Source organism: Myotis myotis, unplaced genomic scaffold (genome assembly GCF_014108235.1).
Source record: "Myotis myotis isolate mMyoMyo1 unplaced genomic scaffold, mMyoMyo1.p scaffold_m19_p_18, whole genome shotgun sequence".
Taxonomy (NCBI): domain Eukaryota; kingdom Metazoa; phylum Chordata; class Mammalia; order Chiroptera; family Vespertilionidae; genus Myotis; species Myotis myotis.
This window is the reverse complement of record NW_023416322.1, coordinates 30,279,476-30,300,328: the sequence shown is the minus strand read 5'-3', so window position 1 is coordinate 30,300,328 and position 20,853 is coordinate 30,279,476. Positions and strand designations below refer to the sequence as shown.

Sequence of the window (20,853 nt, the reverse complement as noted above, 5' to 3'; positions counted from 1 at the left end):
AGAGGAATTACCTTGGTCCCGGCCAGGGTGGGAGCTACCAAGGTGATGCCTGTTACAGGGTGAGCTGGAGATCACTGTTAATAACCATTGGTATAGTTTTGTTGCTGTTAATCTTCACCCAAGGATATTTTTTCCATTGATTTTTAGAGAGAGTGGAAGGGAGGGAAGGAAGAAAAGGGAGAAAGGGAGGGAGGGTTGGAGCGAGGGAGGGAAGAAGGGAGGGGGAGAGAGAGAGAGCGCGCGAGAAAGAAACGATGTAAGAGCAACAGATCTACTGGTTGTGGGGATCGAGCCTGCCACCCAGGCACGTGCCCTTGCTGGTAATCGAACCCGCAACCCTTTGGTGAGAGGGCTGACTTTCTAACCGCTGATCACACTGGCCAGGCACCATTAGTGTAGTTTTAACATTTCTTTCTCCATCTCCTTCCCTTCTGTCTTTGTCCTTTTCTCTGTCTTTTCTGCATTCCTTGTCCTTATCTGTTCCAGGGAAGCTGATTCCACCCAATGTCTTCCATCATCTCACTGGACTCGTCCCTCCCAGACCGGAAAGCCCCGCACACTCTGGTCACAGCGAGTTAGAGGTGGACGAGCTCAGCCGGCCGCTCTTCTGTTTACTCTCGCTGACGAAGACTCTGCTCCCGTCGCCAGGAGTAACTGCGGACACTGCAGCCTTCCGCACCGCATTCCTCTTCTAAGACTTTTCTGGGCCTATTTGCTTTCCAGCCCAATGACTTGCTTCTTATTCGATCGGTCTCTCGGTTGCACATCAAGCCTAGATTAGGCAACTTCCTGAGGACTGTGAAGTCCTTTGGTGCCCCTCCGTTGACCTCTTCTGACCATGGAACACCATCAACCTGAGCGTCCAGTCTCTGGCAAGGCCAAGACTGCAGAAGCCGTCAGCCCTGAAAACCATGAGGTCCTCTCAGTACCAGATGAGCACCCCCAGGACAAGGATGCTGGAAATGCTATTGGGGCGGCCAGAGATGCTACTGGGGCGGCCAGAGATGCTACTGGGGCTGCCGGAAATGCTACTGGGGCGGCCAGAGATGCTGATGGGCCAGTTGGAGATGCTACTGGAGCAGCCGGGGATGCTGATGGGGCAGTTGGAGATGCTGATGGGGCAGTTGGAGATGTTACTGGGGCAGTTGGAGAACAGGAGCCAGTAGATCAAGGGTCACTGCCGGTCCAGGGCCAGGATAATCTTGAGTCCCCTCTGCCTGACACGAGCTCCAACCAGCCAGGGCCAGACCACAGGACGCAGCCTGAGGTAGAGACAGTGGGGGCGTGCTCCGGGCCCCAGGAGCTGCCCCAGTCCCCGAGGGCCCAACAGCTGGAGCTCGATTTCTACTGTGTAAAGTGGATCCCCTGGAAGGGAGAACGGACACCCATCATCACCCAGAGCACGAATGGCCCCTGCCCGCTCCTCGCCATCATGAACATCCTCTTTCTTCAGTGGAAGGTAAGAGAGTTGGGGGGGGGGGGGGGGGAGGAGGCGGGGCCTCAGAAACTGCTGAGGAGGGTCTCTTCCCTGACCCACTTCCTTGGTCATCCTGATTTTCACAAGCCAGTCAAAAGTTTTCAAGTTACTCTTCCTATTTCTCCAGCTGGAACAAATGAAAGAAGGAAGAGGTTCATAAAAACCAACAAAAAGCAGTTCTCTGTCCTCTTCCTGTATTGCAGTATTTCACATTCACTCCCTTGCTTCCATTATAAGCCTTCTTTTTTCCACCACACCCTCCCTCTAGGCAACCCCTGCCCCCCCCCCGCCCCCCACCTCCTATGGGTCTCTCCCGAGGTGCCCGGCGAAGGGGAGCAGCACAGGCTGACCCTCTGATCACTCTCTGCCTCCAGGTGAAGCTGCCCCCTCAGAAGGAAGTGATCACATCAGCTGAGCTCATGACCCACCTTGGTGAGTGACTGGGCCTTGAAGAGGAATTGCACAGAATTACGAGCACTATCCCCTCAGCCAGAAACCCAGAATATTGAGGGACTTCCCATTCGGGGTTCAGATGTGTCAGGGAGGGTGAAGGTCTCTGGGTGTCAGGAGTCCTGGGCTGTAGCTTTCCCATGTGACCCTGGGCAGGCCCTTCACCTCTGTGAGCTGATTTCTTCCTCTGGGACATGAAAGGTCAGGACTCGAATCTAAGGCCCTTCCCAGCTCTGAAAGCCAGTGGTTCGGTGACATTACCCCCGCCCAATCTCAGGAGAGGAGGACGCTGCTTTGAGGGCCATTGGTGGGGTAGACAGATAAGGAATCCTGTCTTGTAGGAGACTGCCTCCTGTCCATCAAGCCCCAGGAGAAGTCAGAGGGACTTCAGCTTAATTTTCAGCAGGTGAGCAAAAAGGTCTGTGGACAAAGAGGTTTGCAGCCTGGCAAGGGGACACCCAGGCCTATGAAAGGGAAGCCTTTCTGCTGCTTCTCAAGAGGGTTCCTTGAACTATGATTTTTTTTTTTTTCCTGCAGGAGGAAGAGGTGGGTAAATCTCTGTCCTAGAAAATAAGTTTATCTACATAAGATAAAGAGGGGTTGAGGCAAGGGAGGAATGGAATGGCTTGTAAGAGAACCTGGGAAGAAAAGCAACAAGCTTAATATTTTATTTCTGGGGGTGGGACTGGAATGGAGGGGAGGGGAGGCTAGACCATCATGTTCTAAGCTTCACTGAGATATGTAAGTTTAAGATATACAATGTGCTGCCCTGGCAGGTGTGGCTCAGTGGGTTGGGCACTGAAGGGTTGCAGGTTCAATTCCACGTTGGGGCATGTGCCTGGGTTTTCAGTGGCGGGTCGGGGGTGGGGGTGGGGGAGGGGAAATGCAGGAGGCAGCCAATCCATGTTTTGCTCTCACATTTATGTTTCTCTCTCTCCCTCTTCCTTCTTCTCTCCCCCTCACCGCCCCCCCCCCCCAAAAAAAGAATCACCCAACCAGTGTGGCTCATTGATTGAGCATTGACCTATGAACCAGGAGGTTATGGTTCGATTCCTGGTCGGGGCACATGCCCGGGGTTGCAGGCTCGATCCCCAGTGGGGGGCATGCAGGAGGCAGCCAATCAATGATTCTCTCTCATCATTGATGTTTCTCTCTCTTTCTCTCTCTCTCTCTCTCTCTTCCTCTCTGATGAAATCAATTAAAAATATTTTAAAAAATCAATAAAGAGCCCTAACCAGTTTGGTTCAGTGGATAGAGTGTCGGCCTGCGGACTGAAGGGTCCCAGGTTCTATTCCTGTCAAGGGCATGTACCAGAGGGGGGTGTGCAGGAGGCAGCTGATCGATGTTTCTCTCTCATCGATGTTTCTAACTACCCCTCTCCCTTCCTCTCTGTAAAAAATTAATAAAATAAATTTTTAAAAAATCAATAAAGATATGCAATGTGTTAATTATTTAATATATCCGTCGATTTCATTTCTACCCCCAGAATGTGGACGACGCAATGACCGTCCTGCCCAAACTGGCCACCGGTCTGGATGTCAATGTGCGGTTCACAGGGGTCTCCGATTTTGAGTACACACCTGAGTGCAGTATCTTCGACCTCCTAGGCATCCCCCTGTACCACGGCTGGCTTGTCGATCCTCAGGTGAGGGCGAGAGGGCCCAGATGAGACGCTTGTCCAGCTCAAGCGACAGAGAAGCAGCGTTTAGTGGGCTGGGGGTTAGAGAGGTAGGGGTTAGGGATGTAGGGATTCGATTGGCTTTGGAGGGAATCCGGTTTAGAGGCAGGACCCAGTGGAGAATTCCTTGAACCTTAAACATTTTTGGTAACATTCAAATACAAGCAAATCATAGGCAGTTATTGAGACGGCCAAGGTTTCAGGAACCTTTGGTCCTAGGGTTGCAGTCCATTTCCTTCCTAAAAAGATCTCAATTTTTTTTTCTATTATTACCCCACCCCACTGCCCATGCAGAGTCCTGAGGCTGTGAGTGCAGTTGGGAAACTGAGCTACAATCAGCTGGTGGAGAAGATCATCACCTGCAAGCACTCCAGCGACTCCAACCTGGTGACAGAAGGTGAGCCCCCCACTTCTCTCCTGTGGCTCTTATGTGGAGGGGACGAAGGCTGCTTTGATTTATTGTTCATTGTCTATCCCCCGCCCCCCCCCCCTGCAACCACATCCCACTAGAAAGGGAGTTTGGGGAACACATTAGTCTCCCTAGTACAGTGCCTGGTGGGCGCGAGGTGGCTGCTCAGCAACTGTTTGTTGAATGAATGACAGCAGCCAGGCTCCAGGGAAGAGATTTCAGAGGGTGGGACCACCCCCGCCCCCCCCCCCAGCCTTTGGACAGAGACTCTCTGGGTGACCCCCCACCCCCCACCCCGTTCTGTGGACTTGGGATGTGAGCCAAGGCCCCGCCCCCGCTCCTTGTGCCCTCCGGCAGGCCTGATCGCCGAGCAGTTCCTGGAGACCACCGCGGCCCAGCTGACCTACCACGGGCTGTGCGAGCTCACCGCGGCTGCCAAGGAGGGCGAACTTGGCGTCTTTTTCCGGAACAACCACTTTAGCACCATGACTAAGCACAAGGTGATGGGGCGTTGGGGGTGGGGGAGGGCTGGAGTGCTGTTTGTTTCCTCATGCCTTTTCCTTCTGGGTCCGTGTTTTCGGTCAGGGCAGGGGAGATCAAGCGCTGATAACCAATGACCCCCACAGTCCCTGTGGTTTCCTGCAACCAAGGTTTATTCCCCACGAATGCTGCATGGCCGCTGCAGACACTCGCCTCATCTTCACTCTGGGTCTCAGGCTGACAAAACAGCCTTTACCTGGGGTGTAGTGCTCCCACCCGGAAGTGTCATTTCTGCTAACATCTCATTGGCCAGAGCAAGCCATAGGAGTGAGCCTGCCATCCATGGGACAGGAAAGTATAATCCTGTCCCATTGGAAGGGACAGGAAGGGAATTTTTATTTTATTATTTTTAAAATATATATTTTATTGATTTTTTTTACAGAGAGGAAGGGAGAGGGATAGAGAGTTAGAAACATCGATCAGCTGCCTCCTGCATACTCCCCACTGGGGATGTGCCCGCAACCAAGGTACATGCCCTTGACCGGAATCAAACCTGGGACCCTTGAGTCCGCAGGCCGACGCTCTATCCACTGAGCCAAACCGGTTAGGGCTATTATTATTATTATTATTATTATTATTTTTTAATCTTTGACTGAATTTTTAATTGCTCTTACAGTTACTTGGTCAGTTATTTGTGTGTGTGTATGTGTGTGTGTGTGTGTGTGTGTATGTGTGTGTGTATGTGTGTGTGTATGTGTGTGTGTGTATGTGTGTGTATGTGTGTGTGTATGTGTGTGTGTATGTGTGTGTGTATGTGTGTGTGTGTGTATGTGTGTGTGTGTATGTGTGTACCTGTGTACCTTTTTTAAATCTTTCTTGACTCATGCAAGCTCAAGGTGTTTGCATGGTCATAGAATATTATTCATTTCATCCACATTTTCAAGTATATTTATATAAACCTTACATAGTTTTAAGGTTTTAAAATTTATTACACATATAGCTAAGCCCCTCTTTTCATTTCCAAAGTTGTTTTCATTTTTTTTTTTTTTCTGATCTTATTTGCTGTACTGCTCTTCAAGTAACAATCTGTAGCATTACCGACCAGGTAAACTATTTTCTTTTCTCTTCTGTATCTTTATCTCTATATACCCGCATCTGGCTTTTATTCATCTTTTTGGGGGGATTATTATTATTTTTAATTTATTGATTTCAGAGAGGAAGGGAGAGGGAGAGAGAGATGGAAACATCAATGATGAGAGAGTATCATTGATCAGCTGCCTCCTGCCTGCCCCCTATTGGGGATGGAGCCTGCAACCTGGGCATGTGCCCTTGGCCTGAATCGAACCTGGGACCCTTTAGTCTGCAGACAGACGCTCTATCCATGAGCCAAACCAGCTAGGGCAGGAAGGGAATTTTCCAACAGTACCAAAGTCTTCCCAAGTTAGAAATCGTTTTAGCTCTCTAGGACTTGAGTAGAAGAGGGAGATGTCTTTGGTTCTCGAAGGATTTCCCCACACGGCCATCAGGTGAGCCTCGGGAACGGTGGGAAGCAGGGGAGGAAGCAGGATCCCAGCTCTGAGGACTCCATGCCTGACCACAGGGACCGCCATGCTCTCACCCAGCTGACCGTCCACTTGGACGTCCCTTCTCTCTCCCCTCAGCCGCTCATTCTCATACAAGACCCGCAGCTCACACTGACATGTTCCAGCTGGCACCCCCATTGGCTCAGATGGCCTCCGGGCATCTCAGATGACGTGGGGCCGGCAACCGCCTCTAGCTCACCTGTCCCACTAATTAGCTCTGTCCCTTCCTTGCAGAGCCACCTGTACTTGCTGGTCACCGACCAGGGCTTCCTGCAGGAGGAGCAGGTGGTGTGGGAGAGCCTGCACAACGTGGACGGGGACAGCTGCTTTTGTGACTCTGACTTCCACCTGAGTCATTCCCTGGGCAAGGGGCCTGGAGCAGAAGGTGGGAGCGGCTCCCCGGAAAAGCAGCGGCAGGTAGACCAGGTGTGCGGCACTTTGGGGAAGGGCGCAGAGAGCACGTTCCCTTCACAGACCTTTTTGCCGTCTGTGAGCTGTGTGCATCGCGTCATCGAGCGATGATTACATGACACCCCTGTCCCTTTCCTGTTACCTGGGGGCCATCTCCACGCTTGGTGGGCATTCTCTGGCGCCACAGAGAACGTGCTTGGCTGTGTGGTCTGCTCTGGAGGAGGAGCGAGAGAAATGGAAAGATGAGGAGGAAAAACTGGTTTGGGAACCTAAGCCCAGCCGGAATATCTCCCAGGCCGCAGCCCACCTCACAACCCTGCTCTCTCCCGCTCTCTGCAGGACTACCTGATCGCCTTGTCCCTGCAGCAGCAGCAGCCACAAGGCACGTTGGGTCTCAGCGACTTGGAGCTGGCCCAGCAACTGCAGCAGGAGGAGTACCAACAGCAGCAAGGGGCCCAGCCGGTGCCAGCACGGGCCCCGTCGCCACAGGTGAGCCCGCTGTACCCTGTCCTCAGCAGCTGTTATTCTTCAAGGTTTCCCTGGGGGGCCCTTCTCCTGTCTGGCCCTCTCCCCTGGATCCCTTCCTCTCTTCCTCTCCCCACTGCCCCTCCCCATTCTGACCCGCTTCCATCCAGAATCTGTCCTTGTGCTCTGCCCAGGCTGATGGACGACCACTTGTTAAATCCCATACAGGGGAGAGGAACTCCATCTGGTCGCCCGGCAGGAGAGCGGCGGCGGCGGCCCAAGCCGGAGTCCGACTGTGTCCTCCTGTAGCGCCCGGTGCCCGGTGCCTGGTGCCAGGCTGCCCTGCCTCTTCTGTCAGAGGCTGTGACTATTTGGCTTGCTCTCCCAGGTCACCCCCTGAGATATGCAGGGTAACTTATTTATGGACTGTTGGGGATCCGAGCGGGAAGGAAATGTCAAGGTCAGACTCGGCGACATTCTTGCTCACTCACTGCGGCCTTCTCTTCCTCCCAGTCACCCAGGGCAACAGTGGGACTGCTGGGGTGAGGATGTCTGATCCCCAACTCCCTCTGCCCAGAATATCACACTAATATACAGACTCAGGCTCCCGGGTGAGGTCCCTGCCTGAAATGCATCTCCCCTACCTCCCCCCTGACTGGCGGGGTCCTTCCGGCTATCCTGCAAGTCCGTCTCCCTCTGTTTCAGGATTTGATTTGGGTTTCTATCTTCATTATTTGTAATGCCTTCCTAGGGGTTTGGAAATAAAAATTGTCTCCTGAGATCTGTTGTTTGCCATACCCTGCAGCAATGGGGTCAAGTGGTGAAGCATTTGACCCAATTGAGGAATGCAAAGGGGGAGGGAAGGTAGAGGTGTGAGGGGGTTGCCTGTCATATCGGAATGAGCCAGCAGGGGGAACCAGAGCCTGCTTTTCCCTTCGCTGTTTGTGTTCCTCTGTTTCTGCTGGGCCTTCTTTGGGAAATAGTCCTCTGATTTGGAGGTGGGTTTCCAAGTCCCCCTTTGGACGGATGAATGTAGGGATTGTGCTCCCTGCTAACCCGAGAGACTTCCCAGGCAGGCAAGAGGCAGCTTGATCCTCGGCTTGCCTCCCAGTTTTGTACAGATGGTCCTTTGCTACCTCTGACCATTTCTGACCTTGTTCAGGTTCCTGTTTCTCAATTATTTTGCCTAAAATTTCCTGGGGAAGAGAGAATAATGGGGGGGAGGGGGGTGCGGGGGGGAGAGACAACCCTAAGGGAGGGGGGTTGTTGATAACTGCAGCTCTAAAGTCCAAAACAGGATTCCTGTTGAATAACCAAATGCACTTCAACTTCAAGGCCTCCTCCCAGCCCCATGTCCTGCTCCACCCAAACTTCAATCAGGGAACACAAACAAGAATGAAATTAGTTAAAAAAAAAACTACCGGTGTGGGTGAGATATTCTGCCCAGGGTATGGGAAGAAGGAGCAGGGCAGAAACTATCCAGGAGATCCCATTAACCCACACCTAAGACAGAGCTAGGCGACCCAGGTGCAGCTCCCACTTTGAGATGAGGACAATGAAGGGATTTAAAAGAAAACTTCGAGTTCCAGCCTCAACGAGAAGCTGGAACATGTAATGCTCAGTGAGGGGTTATCCTATTTGGAGGCTCGGCTGGTCTCCTGCAGGCTCAGCCAAACATGGGACGCTCAGATCCTTGCATGTCATGTGGGAGTGGAAGGGGGAGGGGGTCTCAAAGGTCTTCGGCTCTGCACAGGGCTAGTAGGGCTAGACGGCAGTCCCCTTTCACGGCATCCTGCAGACAAGAGAATTAAAGGTTAGAAAGACCAACTACCGCTGTGGCCCAGGACTCTGCCCCCGCCCTCGTGCTGGTACAGAATTTGTCTGGTGCCCGGAGCCTTAGGAGCCTTACACTAAGTTAACCGGAGACTCGTGAATTCTCCAGGGCGTATGCTCAGCTGTGTGCGGGGAGCGCAGCGGGGAGCGAGGGCAGAGCGCTCACCTGGAGGGAAGAGTAGAGGGACTTCCCAAACTTCCTTCTGAACTCAGCTCGGATGCTTAGAAGGTCAGTCTCACTTCTAGAGATAAGGATGCGCATCAGGGCTTGGTAATTGGGCTGGGTTTCCTAGCGGGAGAAGAAACAGAATGGGGAGGGGGATGGCAGTGAGATTCTCAAAGAATAGGGATTAGATGTCACGGTAAATTATTCTAGAAAGTGGAGGTGAGGTGCGTGTCGAGGGGAAAGAGAAGAGGTTATCTAGGGCAGTGGTTCTCAACCTGTGGGACGCGACCCCTTTGGGGGTGGAACGACCCTTTCACAGGGGTCAGCTAAGACCATCGGAAAACACATATGTAATTACATATTGTTTTTGTGATGAATCACTATGCTTTAATTATGTTCAATTTGTAACAAATTGGGGGTCACCACAACATGAGGAACTGTATTAAAGGGTCACGGCATTAGGAAGGTTGAGAACCACTGATCTAGGGGAAAAGTTATCTTTGTCCATCCTCATGGAAGATGGCGCAGCAGGAAAGATCTGGCTCCGGCAGAAGCTGGGGTACTATTCTTCCCTTCCACGTCTTTCCTGGCCAGGCCACTAGCTCAGAGCCTCGCTCCCCCAGAGCTCGGTTCGTGGGCAGCTCCAAAGGCAGGCACTCAAAAGACATGAAGTCTCCAGGGCATATGCTCAGCTGTGTGTGGGGAGTGCAGCGGGGAAGCGAGACTTGCTACCTATAAAGCTTCCAGCATGAAAGCCAGGAAGACAGTTTTTAACTCCCAAGTGAATGAGTGTCCCAGGAGGATACACCACCCTACCCCTAAGCCGGGGTGTTGGGGTTCTGACCGGGCACAGTCATGGGACTTCCGGTTCTGATCTGGGCCCACCAGGGCCATCTCCCTGCCCCATCTTTACACATCAGTTTCTCCTGGCTGGACCCCTGGGGTTCAGCATCCCTGTCTTCCTCCTCTACCTGCACCAGGCCTCCGGCTTTCTGGTTAAAGACGGTAATGGAGGGTCCCATTTAGACATAATAGCGGTACAAAACATGACCGGGTCATGAATGACAATTGATGATCATCAGTAATGTGCTATCACAAGAGATTGCAAAATAAGCATTTTTGGTTGCAGAAGTCCTGTTTGTGTCATGAGCTGTGCACTGGTGCTGTCCCCATTTGCTACCACCCTCCTTTTCAGAGTTTGCTCAGTCACTTGACTCCCATGACCCTTCCCAGAAGTGCCTGTAACCCACACTCATGCCATTCCCACGGATCTCCCATGAAGAAACAAAAGAAAGTGATGAAGTAAAAAGAAAATGCTATATTTCATTTGGACTCATTACCTGATTGGCAGTGGGCCTGATGGCTACTTTATTTTAAAAATTTCATGTGTCATCAGTTTTGTGTCGTGATAAGGATTGTAATTGCTTCCCAGTATCCCTTCTTCCAACTCTTGTTACGCCAAAGGTGTAGAATTTGGGCAAGGGTCACTCATTAACTGAATATTCCCACTGGTATACAAGTACCCTCCACACCAAACCTATATTAAACATAAACCTAGTCTTGACACTTGAGAATGTACTTGGCATCTGATTGGCAAGCTTTTTGGAAGTTTTCTGAAAAAATTTATTCAGAAAAATGGGCCTATCTTATTTTTAGACTCTTCCTTCTAAGATAAATCTAGCATTTATATTCAAGAGTGTGAGTCCTGTAATCCAAATACATACATTACAATTATTTACTGCTGGGATACAATTTGTTTTTATGACGCAAATGAGATAACCACAACTCTAGTGCTGACTCACTATAATAATACAGGCTTTATTGGGTAAGTATAATAATCCACTGTCAAAATGGTAATCTCTAGATGATAGAACAAGTGCTTATATGCACTGTCTTTGTTTTTTGTTGGTACTGTCTTTTGAATAGCTGTCAACAAGGCATGATGGCTTCTCAACCAGTATACAAAAGGCTAGTCCATTGGCCAAAATAATAACCATTTTTATATTCTTCACATTTTCGAGGATTTTTTTTTTTACTTATAGCTTTGGGGGACCTGGCTCAATGAGCAAAATGACTAGATTCTGCTTATGAAATTATTCAAACCAAAGTCACCAATTTAATTATGAGTAATATAGAACAAAGTCTGACAGTGTGAACACATGAATGTGTTCCTGGTGCGCTTACGGTGTGGTTTATAGCACAGGCACACCTTGGAGGTATTGTGGGTTTGGTTCCACACTACCATACTAACACGAATATCACAATAAAGCCAGTCACACAAACTTTTTGGTTTCCCAGTTCATGGTAAAAATATGTTTGCACTATGTTGTAGCCTATTAAGTGTGCAATAGCATTATGTCTAATAAAGCAATGTATATACCTTAATCTTAATATACTTTACTACTTAAAAAGGCTAGCCATCGTCTAAATCTTTAGTGAGTTGTCATCTTCTTGCTGGTAGAGGGAGGGTCTTACCTCAATTTGTAAAAAAACTCAATCTCTACACGCTCAATAAAACAAGGTGGGACTGTATAGACCAACACCTATGGGATAGACGAGGAGTTGACATGTGACAGTTCAATGTCCTACAGGAACATTATGTATTTTGTAAGGAGAATAGATGACTTAATAGCTGTGTGACCTTGGCAAGGTGTGTAATCTCTCTGCTTCACTTTCTCATCTATAAAACAGGCATTAACTGAAATGAGGGCAATGTGTTCTACATAAGCCCTGGTGCACCATGAACGCCTACGCCATGCTGGTTCTTGTCGTTATTCTTGCTGGTGTTATAACCATCACCGTTCTGGTAAGAACTAAAACTGGGCAAGGCACTGTCCCCCAGCACAAATTCATATCGATATGTGGCCACCTGGACATGAATCAGGCCAAAATGTTAGCTTGAGTGCCCGTAAGTCAACTAACTTAGCTCTAACCACAGCTCACGCCTCTACTCTTGGCAAGACAGTTTGTAAACCTGAGAGCTGCTATAAGTTTATAAAGTAAATATGAAATTGTTGCATTAGCAGCAGCAATGTGAAACTTCCTCTCTCTTGCCCAGGAAGTGTCTCCCCCAGCTTTTGTCCCCAAGCGGAAGAGAAAAGGAGTGTCCCTCTTACCCTAAGGGCTTGGTGAAGTTTATCGGCAAAGTACAGCGCTGTGTTCCTGATCACCGAGGCTGGAAGCAAAGAGGGAGAGATGGAGAGAGGTAGCTCTAGTTCCCGGGAGACCCCCTACCCACGTGGCCTGAGCAGGCCCCTACCTAGGCTGAGCAGAGCCCTCTGGGCATCTCCATGGAAACGGTTCCGGACGGTGTGCTCCAACTCATGCCCGGTGCGCCGCTGGTACTGATCAAACACTGTGGTGTGAGGAGGAGGTGGTTAGAAGGTAAATGCGGGGGCTGATTATCACAGAGAAGGATGAGCTTCCTCACCTTCCTCAGGCAAAACCCATCATCAGAGCAAGTGGGGGAGGCAAGAGGGCTCATGTGTACCTCGGACGAGGTGTTCAGGGTTTCTCTGGGTGAGGATAAGGACCCATATTCCTTCTGTGCTGGGTCCTTCAGCCTGCTTCAATGCCTGGGAGTGGGGAGTAAATTAGGATCGTTGGTTGGGGGCTGCAGAGCCATGGTTACCATGTTCCCAGAATCCATCACAATGATGGTGGAAATACGATAAGGGTGAAAAAATTTATATCTATCTATCTATGGGGGGGGGGGGGGTGGCCAGGGTGGCTCAGTGGTTGAGCATTGACCTATGAATCAGGAGGTCACAATTTGATTCCCTGTCAGGGCACATGCCCAGGTTGCGGGCTCGATCCTTAGTGTGGGGTGTGCAGGAGGCAGCCAATCAATGATTCTCTCATCATTGATGTTTCTCTCTCTCTCTCTCCCTTCCTCTCTAAAATCAATAAAAATATATTTAAAAAGGGAGGGAGGTAAGACTACAAGAGGGGGTTCTGCCCTCACAGCTCCACCCCCCATTTTGGGAAATTCTGGCACTGAAGGAATGAAATAATCCCCCAGGGAGTCTGGGCAGGGTCCCCCAGCCCAAAGGCCAATGGGAGTTGATGAGCTCACTTCCTGTGAGGTCAGGAATCAGAGATTAGATGAGTGAAAGGTTTCAGATGTGACACCACCTGACACCCCATGCCCCCATCACGCCGCTGAGGACGCCTTCCCCAAGGCAAGGACAGGCTTGCGGGACAAGTGGGTCCATGGGTTGCTGGCTCTAAGGTATGATAGAGGAGGTGTCTTAGGTGCGTGACTGTGCCAGCTCCTCAGCCCCTGCTCACCTGGACGTCCTGTTCTGCCAAGTTATAGTCAATGATTTCGGAGTAGCTCTCGCGGGCCCCCTAGGAGGAGAAACTCTCTCAGGAGGACTCTATGAGGGGCAGCTTTTCATCTCCAGGTCAACAATCCAGACCTAGTCCCCTCACAAAGCCCCCTCTTGTCCATTACATCAAAACAATGCTCCACACTCTGTCCCACATCCCCCAGGTGGTGTAACTCTCTTTCGATGAAGGTCGGTCCTCCTCACCTTGGCCAGGGCCAGGAGCAGGTCCCGCAAGGTGCCACTGGTCTCGGATTTGATGTCCTCCTCTGCCTCCACCTGGAAATCTGGGGTGGGGTCAAGAGCTCTCTGAATCCTCCTGGTTTTCCCCCAGGTGCATGCCTCTAGGACCTGTCCAATGTCTGGCCACTGTGCCCTGCCAACCCTGCTACATCCTGCTTGCAGTAGCTCAATGGCTGCTAGTCCCCAGGATGGAAGGCAGAAGCACCATCATGGCCACCCTGAAAGCATCCCTAAGCTGTGAGCACCCAGGTGCTGTGGGATCACGCACCATGGCGTGGCCTCATCTGCAGGCGCCAACCTTCTGCAGGCAGGAGGCACCTGTTATCCCAGTGGTCACCAGGCAGTGAAGAGGAGATAAGAAACCCATGTGATGAGGCAAGAGGGCGAGGGCCTGGCCCCTCGTTGGAGGTTAGGAAAGTGATGTGAGAGGTAGGATATTACAAAAGGAAACGAACAGAGAAAAGAGAAAAACAGAAGCAACAGGGGAGAGAGGTAGGAGAAGGATTAAGAGATAGGCCAAGCTCAGCCGATGTGGCTCAGTGGTTGAGCATCGACCTATGAACCAGGAGGTCACAGTTTGATTCCTGGTCAGGGCACATGCCCGGGTTGCAGGCTCAGGCCCCAGTAGATGGTATACAGGAGGCAGCTGATTGATGGTTCTCTCTCATCATTGGTGTTTCTGTCTCTTTCTCCCTCTCCTTCTCTGAAATCAATATATATATATTAAAGGGAGAGTTAGGCTAAGACTGGATGTCCAAGGAAAATTGGGGAAAGAAAAAAAATGGGTAGTGACTGAGATGAGGATGCGAAGGAGCTAGGTCCCAATTAGTGGGTGAGGCATGTGGCAGCCAAGCGAGGCCAGCAGCCAGGAGCCGAGAGGGGACACCCATGATTTAGAGAGCAGGCCCCCACCTTCCCCCCGGCTGCAGCAGGTGCGATTCGGCCTGGGCCGTGGTGTGAGTGGTGTGATGGGGGAATGAGCACAGGGCGTGAAGATGACACAGCTACCCTAGGGACGGTCATCGTGCCCAACGCTGCCATTACCATGGAATCTGCCCTGGAGCCCCAGACTAAGATGGTTCCTCACTGCCTCTTTCTTTACTGATCACATCTGGCTGTCTCCTGGGGAGACGGGTCCCTGGGTGGGGGCAGGAGGGAGGAGAGAGCCCCAGGTAACAGGACTTGGGCAGACAGGCTCCCCGAGGGCTCGCCCGCCCGGACAGAGGGCAGGGAAGGTGAGGAAGGTCCTTGGCTCCGTTTCCAGCTCCTGCAACTCCCTCCCTCGTGCTCTTACCGTGTTTGTAGGCTGCCAGGCACTCCTGCAGCTGGGGTGGGGTGCGAGTAGCAAGGATTTCCACCCCCACATCCTCAGCAGCACCCGAGTCCTACGAGAAATTGGGAGGCCGCTCTGAGACTGGGCCACGTCCTTAGGATGGCAGAGAGCAGATGCTGACCGCCTGTCCTCCTAAGGCAGCGGTTCTCAACCTGTGGGTCGCGACCCCTTTGGCTGTCGAACGACCCTTTCACAGGGGTCGCCTAAGACCATCCTGCATATCAGATATTTACATGACGATTCATCACAGTAGCAACATGACAGTTATGAAGTAGCCACGAAAATAATTTTATGGTTGGGGGTCACAACATGAGGAACTGCATTTAAAGGGCCAGAAGGCTGAGAACCACTGTCCTACGGTCAGGACGGGATGGTCAAAGGGGGCCTCTGCCCAGTCTGCTCCTCTGGAGTGGGCAAAGGCAGGTCAGGCAGCCTTCTCCTTCCCTCCGGGTGACCTCACTTCCCAGACCCCCCATCAAGCCTCCGGTCCTGGTACCTTCAGGGCTGTCCTCAGTTCCCGAGCATCCAAACGGGCTGCCGGCTGCAGCAGAGCCACCACAATCCCTTCGAGGTGGCCGGAGAGCGCTGCCTGCAGGGACTTGAGCAGGTCCTGCACGGGCCCCCGTGGCAGAGGCGCGGCATGAGGGGAGGCCCCAGACGTGTGGGGAGGTTTGGGAATATTTGGCTGGTTTTTATCTCAGGCCTGAAGCACCACCCCCATTTAACCAGGGGGCAGGGGCCGGCCTGCTGCTGCAGGACCCCAAGTCTTCAGGGACTTCTCACCCCAGTGCACTGCCCCTGGGAAGCCCTGGTGGCCTCACCTGTTGGGTGCGCTCCTGGAAAGCTTGAGCGATGACCTGCCTTTGCTCTCGGCTCCGATTGGTCAGCACGTCCACAATGGCGGTGCGGTCCACCCCTGAACCAAGATAAGGGCTGGGAAGACCCCAATCAGGGTCTTTACAGGGTTGGGGGTCCCTCGCTCCTCAGGCTTGAAGCCTCCCAAGGAGGACAGGACAAGATCCCAGAAAGGGCTGGAAGGACAGGGGCAGGGGTCCCATCACCCCCCACTTCCATTTGGTTTCAAATGAAGATGCAGCCCGGCCAGTGTGGCTCAGTGGTTGAGCATTGACCCAGGAACCAAGAGGCTGCCAGTTGGATTCCTGGTCAGGGCACATGTGAGCTGGATCCTCTAGGGGGCGCGGGGGGGGGGGTGGCATGCAGGAGGCAGCCGATCAATGTTTCTCTCTCACACTGATGGGTGTGTTTCCCTCCCCCTCGCCCTTCCTCTCTCTCCTTAAAAATAAAAAATAAAATTCAATAAAAACATTTAACACAGAAAATGCAAATGAGATGCCAAGTGGCATGCAAATCCTACCCAAATTTAGGCAAAGGTGGCCTGTGTGGTGGGGAAAAAAGTGGCTTTTGGGGATCAGCAGAGTTGGATTAGGAGTCAAGCTCTGCCATTATGAGCTGTGAGACCTTGGGGAAGCGCCCTCACCTCCCTGAGCCCCAGTTTCCTCATCCGTCCGATGGAAAGAATAAGACAGCTCACAGGGTGTTGTGAGAACCGCGATGACACACCTACCGTGGTACTTGACATACAGGAATTAAGGCATTCCACAAACGTCTATTGAGTTCGTCAGTCCTCCCTCCTCGCTCTGTCCCGGTCTGCAGACTGGCTTCCAAGAGCGGAACCCCCCCAAGTGCAGAGGGAAAGGGGCTCACCTGGGCCCGTGATGGCCCTCAGCAGCCGCTGCACGTCCTTGTCCACACTGAAGCTCAGGAAGGTCCTGAGGGTGCCCAGGGTCCCCCACGCTGCAGTCTTAAGAGCAAGGAGGCATCACGGGGCTGCCCAGGGCCTCCCCAGAGCCCCAGCCTGACCCTTGGCCTGGCCTCGGGGCCTGTTCTGTTTCCCTGTCCCCAGCCCCTCTCACACCTTGAGCTGATCAAGTAAAAATGGTTCCTACAGGCTTGGCAGCCCCTACCTTGTTGGCAAGGCCCAGGTGGCTGAGGATCTCCTGGGTCAGGGAGAGCCCCATCTTCTTGCTGGTCACAGACATGGTGCCACTGGCTGCCCTGGGGAACAGTACCCAACTGAGGGTCACTTCCGGCCCCTCGGGCCTCTTTAGGACCCCCCGGCCCTGAAACCTGGGCTCCCGTTGCCCACCCATTTTCCTTGTTGCAGAAAAAGAGAATCGTAACCTGCTCGGCAGGTTTGGGAGCCCAAGTGGAAGGGTGAGAGGGGAGCCCCCACCTTCCCCACCTCCCTCGCACCCTCCTCCAGGAAGCAAGAGTTGATCAGGGATGCTGCCAGAACTGGCACCAAACGAGCCCTCAACCCTTCCCGCCTCCAGGGCTGGTCCCCCAGCTCCCAGCCCTTGGCCTGAGATGGATGACCGACCCCCTTCTGAGGTCCAAGGCCCCTGGCCTCCGTGGCCCTGCTGGGTGTTCCTGGGGCAGTGAGCAAGTATGTAAGGTGGGAGCTAACTTCTAACAGCAGCACTCCCACCTCGGCCCCAGCCCACCCCGCTGCCTACCTGCTGTCTGCCTTTCACCCTCAGAGTCCCCAGCTGGGGTATCTAGACCAGCAGGTGCACTTTCTGAACTGATGGGTGTTTGTGTTCTTGTGGGTACATGGGTGCCTGGACCAGGGAACAGGTACTCATGTCGGAAAGGAAAACCCATTTCTCCCTCCCCCAAGAGATCCGCAGGCCCCTTCTCCACCCCCCCCCCACCCCACCCCACCCCAGCCTGGGGGCCCAGGCCCAGTGCTTACCCAGAGGTGCTGGGGGTGAGCAGGTGTCGTCACAGCCTGGTGGTGTGCCCGTGTGGGCACCAGCTCCTGTGTGGCCTGGTAGAGGAGAGGGGGGTGTGTACAGTCAGGTGGAGCAGCCAGTCAGATGACCTCTCTAGCCGACCAGCCCAGCTGTTGTCTCGGGCCCTGGCCCCTCCCAAGCGTGGGAGAGGACCAGGCCATACTGGGTCCCGCAAGCAACACCTCCCGCCCGAGCATCTCTCCTCCCAGACACCCGGCCTCAGGCCGCGCGCGAGAACCCCGCTCGGCCTCAGCAGCTCAGCCCGACACAGGAGGCTTTGTGCACACCTTCCCCAGTGGGGCCAGGTGGGACCATCGCAGCCCAGCCTCCAAGCCCAGCCTCTGACCTGGCTCTCTGCCTCTGCCTCTGGCTCTGGCTCCCTGGGGGGGCAGGTCAGACAGGCTCCAGGCTGATTTCAGGCCGATAGAGAAAAACCTGTTGGGGCACATACCAGCAAGGCACCCCAGCCTTCACCCCAGAGGGGGTCCCAGCCCAGAAACTCCCTTGACTGCTGCCTCATTAGGGTCAGCCAGCCGGGACGGGCAGGGCCCGAGGACGGCTTCTATCTGTGGGGAAGGAAGGGCACAGGTATTTGGGGGTGGGAGCAGATCGGCAGAGTCAAGAGAGAAAAATGCAAAGGGTGTTCCCTCTGGACAGAAGTGCCAGGCTCCCTCAGGGCAACAGGAAGATAAGGGAGGCTCCCTGGGTCCCTGCTTCTTAGATTCCTTCCACTGCCTTTCGGCTGCCAGGACTGTTTTAGCCGCCGCCGGTGATGCGGCCTCAGCAGCTGGCTTTGTGCTGCTGTCTGTGCACAGAGCAGCAGGTGAACAGTCGGTCCGGGGCCCCAGAGCAGGCAGTTACTCGAACCTCAGCCAGCTCCCCAGGGCCTGCGAGCAGTCTCCTCCTGCCTCCCTAGAGGGGTCAAGTGGGGGCTGGGCACCGAAGCCAGAGCGCTGTCTCCATTCCTCGGCCACTGTTCCAACCCGGGAGGCCCCTCCCTGTTTTTTCTACATAAGGAGGTGCGGGCAGCTCGTCCACAGATCAGAGCAGGGAGGGAGATTGCCGTGGGGCAATCACTGCTCGTTCCTTTTCTCTCCTGTTAAAGTGAAAAAAACAGGCACTGTTTTTTGCTGGAGAGTGTGGGTTCAGGCCCCAGCTCTGCACTGGGGCACCCGAGAAGCTTTCTGGGAGGATTATAAATGAGGTTAGATATGCCAAAACCGGTTTGGCTCAGTGGATAGAGCGTTGGCCTGCGGACTGAAAGGTCCCAGGTTCGATTCCGGTCAAGGGCATGTGCCTGGGTTGCGGGCATATCCCCAGTAGGAGATGTGCAGGAGGCAGCTGATCGGTGTTTCTCTCTCATCGATGTTTCTGACTCTCTATCTCTCTCCCTTCCTCTCTGTAAAAAATCAATAAAATTAAAAAAAAATTGCTTTAAAAAAAAAAAAAAATGAGGTTAGATATGTGATGGCCTCTGACAGAGAAAAGTGCCTTGTGCATTAGGGTTGCCGGACTTAGTAAATAAAAACGCAAGACACCCAGTTAAATTAGAATTTCAGACCAACAACACGTAATTTGTTGGTATTAAGTATGACCCAAATATGTCATGGGATATACTTATGCTAACACATTATTTGTGGTTTGTCTGAAATTGCAATGTAACTGAGCAGCCCGTATTTTACCCGGCAATCTGAAAAATGGGACTTCGTTTCAGAGTTGCTTTAAAAGGGGTTCTGAAACCGGACAGCCAATGGGTCCGGGCTGCCTGCCACTACTTGCGCCGATTAAGCAGAGACAGGGTTAACTCATATCTGAGCGTTTATCCCAATAAGGCCGGCAGCGTGGGAGAGCAGCAGGCCATCCACAAAAATCTGCTCTGCAAGGTCCCCCATAAGCCAGCTGCTTATATGGGTTCAAGGACAAAGATTACATGGGAAGTGGGAAAAAGGAATAAAAATGGGTATAATGGTTACTTATTACTGGCAATGCAGTCTGGGGGCTTGCGAAGAGCTACAGTTTCAGAAGCAAGGTTGTTAATCTTTCCATGATAATAGGTAGCTCTCGGATGAGGAGGATGGGCTGCATCTGGGTCGTGTTTCTTTATTTTTTTTTAAGATATCTTTATTGATTTCAGAGAGGAAGGGAGAGGGAGAGAGAGATAGAAAAATCAATGATGAGAGAGAATCATTGATTGGCTGCCTCCTGCACATCCCCTACTGGGGATCGAGCCCGCAACCTGGACATATGCCCTTGGCTGGAATCGAACCTGGGACCCTTCAGTCTGCAGGTCGACGCTCTATCCACTAAGCCAAACTGGCTAGGGCCAGGTCGTGTTTCTTTTATCAGAAGGAAACAATCATGGTTCACAGAGTATGATTAACATTTCAGATAATTAATAGCTAGTCCCCAATATTCTATTTCTGCCCCTCACATTTCTGAAGCCAGACTCTTTAGGCTGAGAATTCTGGTCTGCAGTGTGACCGCGGCAACCACCTTAAACTTTCTGTGCTTAGTTTTCTCATCGTCAAAATGGAGTAATAATAATAGTGGTTTATATTATAGGCGAATGTGTGAATTAAATAAAGTAATACCTGTAAAGCACTTTAGCAGAGTGCTGGGTACACACTGGTAAGTACACATGTCAAAATGTTAACTACTATGTAATAATAAATATTGCTATAATGTTGTCTTAAAGTGATAACTGTTATTAACTTGTCTCCCTAGGAGTCCAACCTTGGCTCTCTCCTGCCAATCTTTCCTGCCAATCTCCCATCTGGTCACAAGAGGGCATCAGCAGCCACCGGGGACCGAGAGCCCCCTAGCGGTTACATGGAGTCTCCGAGGTTCTGGTTCCACAAGCTCTCAAAGCCTCATTGCTTCCTTATTGGGGAATGCAGCCTCCTGAAGACCTCGGGTTCCTAAGTGCGCTTGGTAGGAAGGCCAGGTCAGGGGCAGAGCCTCAGGTGGACATCCGCCCAAGGAACCCCACTGAGACCGGCCTCAGGACACAGGCAGGGGACTTCCTAGGCTGGCTTACCGTAGTACAGTGGCGACACAGCCTTCTGCTTCCTGTGCCTTTCAGGGTCTCTTCTGGGAATACATCCCAAGTCGGCTTAGGGGGCCATGAAGGGAGAGAGAGCTCTTGTCCCCCAGTCCAGACCTCTGCACGGACTGCAGGCTG

General features: G+C 52.4%; 3 protein-coding genes across 12 annotated transcripts in view; 1 reads left to right on the top strand and 2 right to left on the bottom strand.

Moving 5' to 3' along the window:
- GABPB2 (GA binding protein transcription factor subunit beta 2) overlaps positions 1-20,853 on the bottom strand; it is a 244,521-nt gene that overhangs the window by 73,394 nt on the left and 150,274 nt on the right. The gene's annotated exons all lie outside the window — the stretch shown is intronic.
- On the top strand, positions 804-20,609 carry MINDY1 (MINDY lysine 48 deubiquitinase 1). 3 transcript variants are annotated; one of them, XM_036342473.1, is made up of 9 exons: positions 804-1,459; positions 1,852-1,909; positions 2,269-2,333; positions 3,414-3,572; positions 3,900-4,002; positions 4,372-4,514; positions 6,312-6,503; positions 6,828-6,977; positions 20,397-20,609. In XM_036342473.1, exons 1-9 carry the CDS (start codon positions 839-841, stop codon positions 20,592-20,594), a joined length of 1,689 nt encoding a protein of 562 aa, XP_036198366.1. In that variant the 5' UTR covers positions 804-838; the 3' UTR covers positions 20,595-20,609. The 3 variants fall into 3 exon arrangements, with proteins under 3 accessions (XP_036198366.1, XP_036198365.1, XP_036198367.1); XM_036342472.1 differs by lacking the exon at positions 20,397-20,609 and adding an exon at positions 7,148-7,734; XM_036342474.1 differs by lacking the exon at positions 20,397-20,609 and adding an exon at positions 7,182-7,388.
- Positions 8,501-18,159, bottom strand: ANXA9 (annexin A9). 7 transcript variants are annotated; one of them, XM_036342486.1, is made up of 15 exons: positions 18,019-18,136; positions 17,633-17,707; positions 17,394-17,498; positions 16,842-16,927; positions 16,582-16,678; positions 15,678-15,772; positions 15,353-15,466; positions 14,818-14,908; positions 13,488-13,567; positions 13,243-13,302; positions 12,443-12,527; positions 12,212-12,307; positions 12,069-12,127; positions 8,953-9,075; positions 8,501-8,745 (listed from the first exon to the last, which is right to left on the bottom strand). In XM_036342486.1, exons 1-15 carry the CDS (start codon positions 18,119-18,121, stop codon positions 8,683-8,685), a joined length of 1,332 nt encoding a protein of 443 aa, XP_036198379.1. In that variant the 5' UTR covers positions 18,122-18,136; the 3' UTR covers positions 8,501-8,682. The 7 variants fall into 7 exon arrangements, with proteins under 7 accessions (XP_036198379.1, XP_036198380.1, XP_036198381.1 ...); XM_036342487.1 differs by lacking the exon at positions 13,243-13,302 and having other exon boundaries at positions 18,019-18,141; XM_036342488.1 differs by lacking the exon at positions 17,394-17,498.

What these genes read in the sequence shown, in the direction of transcription:
- MINDY1 (XM_036342472.1), top strand. Translation starts at nt 839, where the DNA reads ATGGAACACCATCAACCTGAGCGTCCAGTCTCTGGCAAGGCCAAGACT. An exon ending in CTCCAACCTGGTGACAGAAG is followed by an intron (nt 4,003 to 4,371) that starts GTGAGCCCCCCA and finishes GCCCTCCGGCAG; the next exon opens with GCCTGATCGCCGAGCAGTTC. An exon ending in CACGGGCCCCGTCGCCACAG is followed by an intron (nt 6,978 to 7,147) that starts GTGAGCCCGCTG and finishes TGCTCTGCCCAG; the next exon opens with GCTGATGGACGACCACTTGT.
- ANXA9 (XM_036342486.1), bottom strand. Translation starts at nt 18,121, where the DNA reads ATGTGCCCCAACAGGTTTTTCTCTATCGGCCTGAAATCAGCCTGGAGC. An exon ending in ACCTGGGCCTTGCCAACAAG is followed by an intron (nt 16,679 to 16,841) that starts GTAGGGGCTGCC and finishes CTTGCTCTTAAG; the next exon opens with ACTGCAGCGTGGGGGACCCT. An exon ending in CCTGGCAGCCTACAAACACG is followed by an intron (nt 13,568 to 14,817) that starts GTAAGAGCACGA and finishes ACCCCACCCCAG; the next exon opens with ATTTCCAGGTGGAGGCAGAG.